Source organism: Nicotiana tabacum, chromosome 13, assembly GCF_000715075.1.
Source record: "Nicotiana tabacum cultivar K326 chromosome 13, ASM71507v2, whole genome shotgun sequence".
Lineage (NCBI taxonomy): Eukaryota > Viridiplantae > Streptophyta > Magnoliopsida > Solanales > Solanaceae > Nicotiana > Nicotiana tabacum.
Window position 1 is genome coordinate 108,284,833 of NC_134092.1, and position 4,087 is coordinate 108,288,919.

Genomic DNA, 4,087 nt, shown 5'->3' on the forward strand with positions numbered 1-4,087 from the left:
GAGGAAGGTTGAGAAGGCAAGTGAGTTTCTTGACTTTGATCTGGTTTGAATGCCTGAGTCAAGAAGAGTGATTACATTTTGAAGAGGGTGTGAACTTTTATGTTTCCAGTTAGACACCTGAATCTCATTGCGAGAGGATCCACGTTCCTCTGAATGAGATCCATTGTTGACATGAGTGCTACTTCTCAACTCAGCACCAGGAGTTCCTTGCACGACATCAAGAACTATGTTCTCCTCTTCAGTTGTTGTGATTGAGGGACCAGGTTCCTCTGTATCAGTTGGAGACTCAGCTGCACCATCTTTATTTGATTCTTTGACCCGACTCATCATGTCAGCCTTTCCATTTGCCATATATATGACTTCACCAGGAACCTTTTACTGCTCTCCGTATTGATCAACCTTATCATGTGGATCTTTCCCACATAGGTGGTGTGATTCATCAAAGATCACTTTTATGTTTTCCTCAACGCATTGAGTTCTTTTATTGTAGACCTTGTAGGCTTTGCTTTGTGATGAATAGCCAAGAAAGATTCCTTCATCACTTTTGGCATCAAACTTTCCCAGTGCTTCCTTCCCATTATTGAGAATGAAACATTTGCAGCCAAACGTCCTCAAATGTGTTAGCTTGGGTTTTCTCCCATTCAGCAAATCATATGGGGTTTTGTTCAAGAGGGACCTCATCATGCTCCTATTCACCAAGTAGCATGCAGTGTTAACTGCCTCTGCCCAGAAATGTTTTACAACACCAATGTCAATCAGCATTGTCCTTGCCATGTCTTCCAGAGTCCTATTTTTCCTCTCTACCACCATTTTGTTGGGTGTTCTTGGAGCTGAAAAATTATGACTTATACCATTTTCAGCACAGAATTCATCGAATTTTGCGTTGTCAAAATCAGTGTCGTGATCATATCTTATACTCACAACATTATGGCTCATCTTCACTTGGATCTTCTTTACAAAATCAGCAAACACTGGAAAAGTTTCATCCTTGGTTCTAAGGAACAATGTCCAGGTGAATCTGGAGTAGTCATCCACTGTGACGAAAACGTACTTCTTTCCTCCTTTACTTGGCACCCTCATAGGTCAACACATATCCATATAAAGGATATCAATTGGCCTTGAGGTGCTTACTTCCTTATTGGGCTTGAAGGAGGACCTAACTTGCTTTCCTTTTACACATGCATTACACACCTTGTGATCTTTGAAACATGACTTAGGAAGCCTATGAACCAGGTACTTCTTGACCAATTCTTTCAGCAATATAAAACTTGCATGTCCCAATCTTCTGTGCCACAGTTCAGCATTGTCATCAACAGTACTCAAGCATGTAAGATCCCCATTGTTCAAAGACTCAAAATAAGCAACACAGATATTCTTGAATCTTTTTTCTAATAGAATCACTTCACAAGTTACAAGATTTGTAGCTGTGCAAGTTTTTGATAAGAATTCCACTTTGTTTCCTTTGTCACAAATTTGAGAGACACTCAGTAAGATGTATTTCAAACCATTCACATAGTACATGATTTCAATTGAATGAGTGAGTGAGTGTCTTCCCAACTCTTCCTACTCCCAGAATGTATCCCTTTTTGCCATTGCTGAAGGACACACTCCCTCCTTGTAGGACTTTGAGTGAAAGGAAATCATCAGCGCTTCCAGTCATATGGTTAGAGCAATCACTATCCATATACCATCGTTGGTTGATTCCTTTCACTGCTCCCTGCACGAGGAAATCAAGCATTAGACTTAGGAGCCCAAACAAGTTTGGGTCCATTGTAACGAGGAAAAGGGTGAATCAAACTTCTTCTTGTCCAAGAAGGCATCACACATTTTTTATTTGAGGGACTAGGTTCTTTAGCAGTAGTTACCTTTTCAGCAAAAACTTTGTTTTTCTGTTGGGACTGAAATCTAGCTTTACATGTTTCTTTAAAATGCTCAATGTTACTACAGTGAGTGCAAAGCCATTTATCAGGGACAGTAATGTACTTGCTACAAGGATTGTAAGGAGTCTTTCCCTTTTGTAACTCGATTCCCTACATGTTCCCCTCATTGTTCTTATACATAGCAGTGATTGCATCAGAGGACCAGGTCCACTTAAGAGATTTTTCTAGGTCATTCTTAACTCTACCTAGATCTTCCTGAAGTTGTCTGTTTCTCTCAAGTTCAGCACACATACTAGATTTCACATATTTGAGCTCATTTTCAAGCTTAATGTGTGCCTCACCTTCAACTTCCTTTCCCTTTTGGATATTCCCATAATTATTTCCCCTTTTTAGTTCCTCTATTGTTTCTTTTAGATCCATAACAACTACCAACATGTCATCTCTCTCATTTTCTACGTTTTTAATTTTTACAGTCAGAACATCTTTTTGTTTCTTTAGAACCTTGATGGTTTCTTTTAGGTCAACCACTACGACTACCAGATCATCTCTTTCATGTTCTACCTCTCATAGTTCCACAGTTAATGCATTTTTATCATTTATAAGACTATGATAAGCATCAATTGAAATATTTGCCAATGATATAAGCTTCTTCTGAGAGTAAGACTTCAAATTTCTTTGAACGTCTAGAAAGTTTACCTCATCAACATCATCATCTTTATCATCGTCCATTTTGCCATCAGGGCAAAGATAGAGTCATATTCAGCTGTTTCACTTTCAACTACCATCATGGAGGTATAACCTTGTTCATCATCTTCTCCAGATTCGCTGGAAGAATCTCCTCATACATCAAGAGCTTGTTTCATAACATTGTCAGTGACTTCTTTTCTCTTGAATCTTTTGTCAGGAACCGAGTTCCTTTTGACTGATTTGTCCGTATTATGCTTGTACTGTTCTTACTTGAGGAGAGGACAGTATTTAATGAAGTTCCTGGCTTACCATATTTATGACACAAGTCATAACCTCTTGGCTTGCTGGAGCTACCCTTTTTTGGAATGCCTTCATTCCTACGAACCATTTTCTGAAATCGCTTCGTCGGGTAGGCCATATCAGTATCCTCACCACCTGAATCATTTTTGTCTGCCTTGAGGACCAGGTTCTTCTCTCTTTTGGGCTCTCTTCTTTCATGGTCCTTCTTCTTCTTCTTCTTCATTTCATAGGTCTTAAGATTTCCAATGAGTTCATCAATGGTCAACTTTTGTAGATCTTTTGCCTCTATGGTAGCATTTACTTTGCTTTCCCAGGAACTAGGTAATACACTGAGTATTTTCCTGACAATTTTTTTCCTTGGAATGATCTCTCCTAGAGAGTGGATCTCGTTGATGATAGAGGTGAATCGAGTGTGCATGTCCTGAATGGATTCATCATCCTTCATCCTGCAAAGTTCATACTTAGTGGTGAGCATGTCAATCTTCGACTTCTTGACTTGAGTTGTTCCTTCATGTGCCAATTGGAGAGCTTCCCAGATCTCCTTGGCTGATTGACAGGAAGAGATCCTGTTGTATTCGTCTGCTCCAATACCACAGAAGAGGATCTTTTTTGCTCAGAAGTTCTTCTCTATAGCTTTGCGGTCACCATCATTGTACATCTTCCTTGTCTTGGGAACTGTCACTGTTGCTTCGTCAATGGTCTTCATAGGGACGAAGGGTCCATAGTAGATAACATCCCAGAGCTCTGAATCTTCAGCCATGATAAAATCACGCATCCTTGTCTTCCACCATCCATAGTACTGTCCATTGAATCTTGGTGGTCTGTAGATTGATTGACTTTCTTCAAAGTTTGGTGGAGCAGCCATTTGGATACTTTATAGGTGTTAGCCTGATAGAAAGAACCCGCTCTGATACCAATTAAAAGAAACTTAGGGTCCACCAAACTGTATAGAGAACCTAGTTCTCTATGAGTTCCCACAGAATACACACAATAAGAGATAAGTAAATTACACAATAGAGTTTTACGTGGAAAACTCCCAGCTCATGGGATTAAAAACCACGACTTACACCTGTAGGATTTCAACTTCACTAACTGAGCAACTTTTAGATTACAACATATTGTAACCTAGGAATTAAACTCTTAATCTCTCACTCACTTTTAATAACTCTATTACAAGCCTCTTTCTAATAACTCTATTACAAAGCTCACAACTCGACTAA

At 39.3% G+C, this 4,087-nt stretch overlaps 2 protein-coding genes across 2 annotated transcripts; both read right to left on the reverse strand.

Annotated features, from left to right (window-relative positions):
• Positions 1-1,083: 1,083 nt before the first annotated feature.
• On the reverse strand, positions 1,084-1,521 carry LOC142168295 (putative mitochondrial protein AtMg00300). The gene has a single exon (XM_075228957.1). It carries the CDS (start codon positions 1,519-1,521, stop codon positions 1,084-1,086), a length of 438 nt encoding a protein of 145 aa, XP_075085058.1.
• Positions 1,522-1,525: 4 nt separating this feature from the next.
• LOC142168296 (uncharacterized) lies at positions 1,526-3,627 on the reverse strand. The gene is made up of 6 exons (XM_075228958.1): positions 3,513-3,627; positions 3,134-3,446; positions 2,577-2,705; positions 2,035-2,172; positions 1,866-1,941; positions 1,526-1,717 (listed from the first exon to the last, which is right to left on the reverse strand). Exons 1-6 carry the CDS (start codon positions 3,625-3,627, stop codon positions 1,526-1,528), a joined length of 963 nt encoding a protein of 320 aa, XP_075085059.1.
• Between the last annotated feature and the right edge of the window lie 460 nt (positions 3,628-4,087).

Excerpts from the sequence above, each read along its gene's own strand:
- LOC142168296 (XM_075228958.1), bottom strand. The coding sequence starts at position 3,627 with ATGGCTGAAGATTCAGAGCTCTGGGATGTTATCTACTATGGACCCTTC. Across the intron at positions 2,173-2,576 it reads AAGATGATGATGTTGATGAG|TATGTGTGCTGAACTTGAGA; the intron begins GTAAACTTTCTA and ends TGTGAAATCTAG. Across the intron at positions 1,942-2,034 it reads AAGAACAATGAGGGGAACAT|TAACATTGAGCATTTTAAAG; the intron begins GTAGGGAATCGA and ends CACTCACTGTAG.
- LOC142168295 (XM_075228957.1), bottom strand. The coding sequence starts at position 1,521 with ATGTACTATGTGAATGGTTTGAAATACATCTTACTGAGTGTCTCTCAA.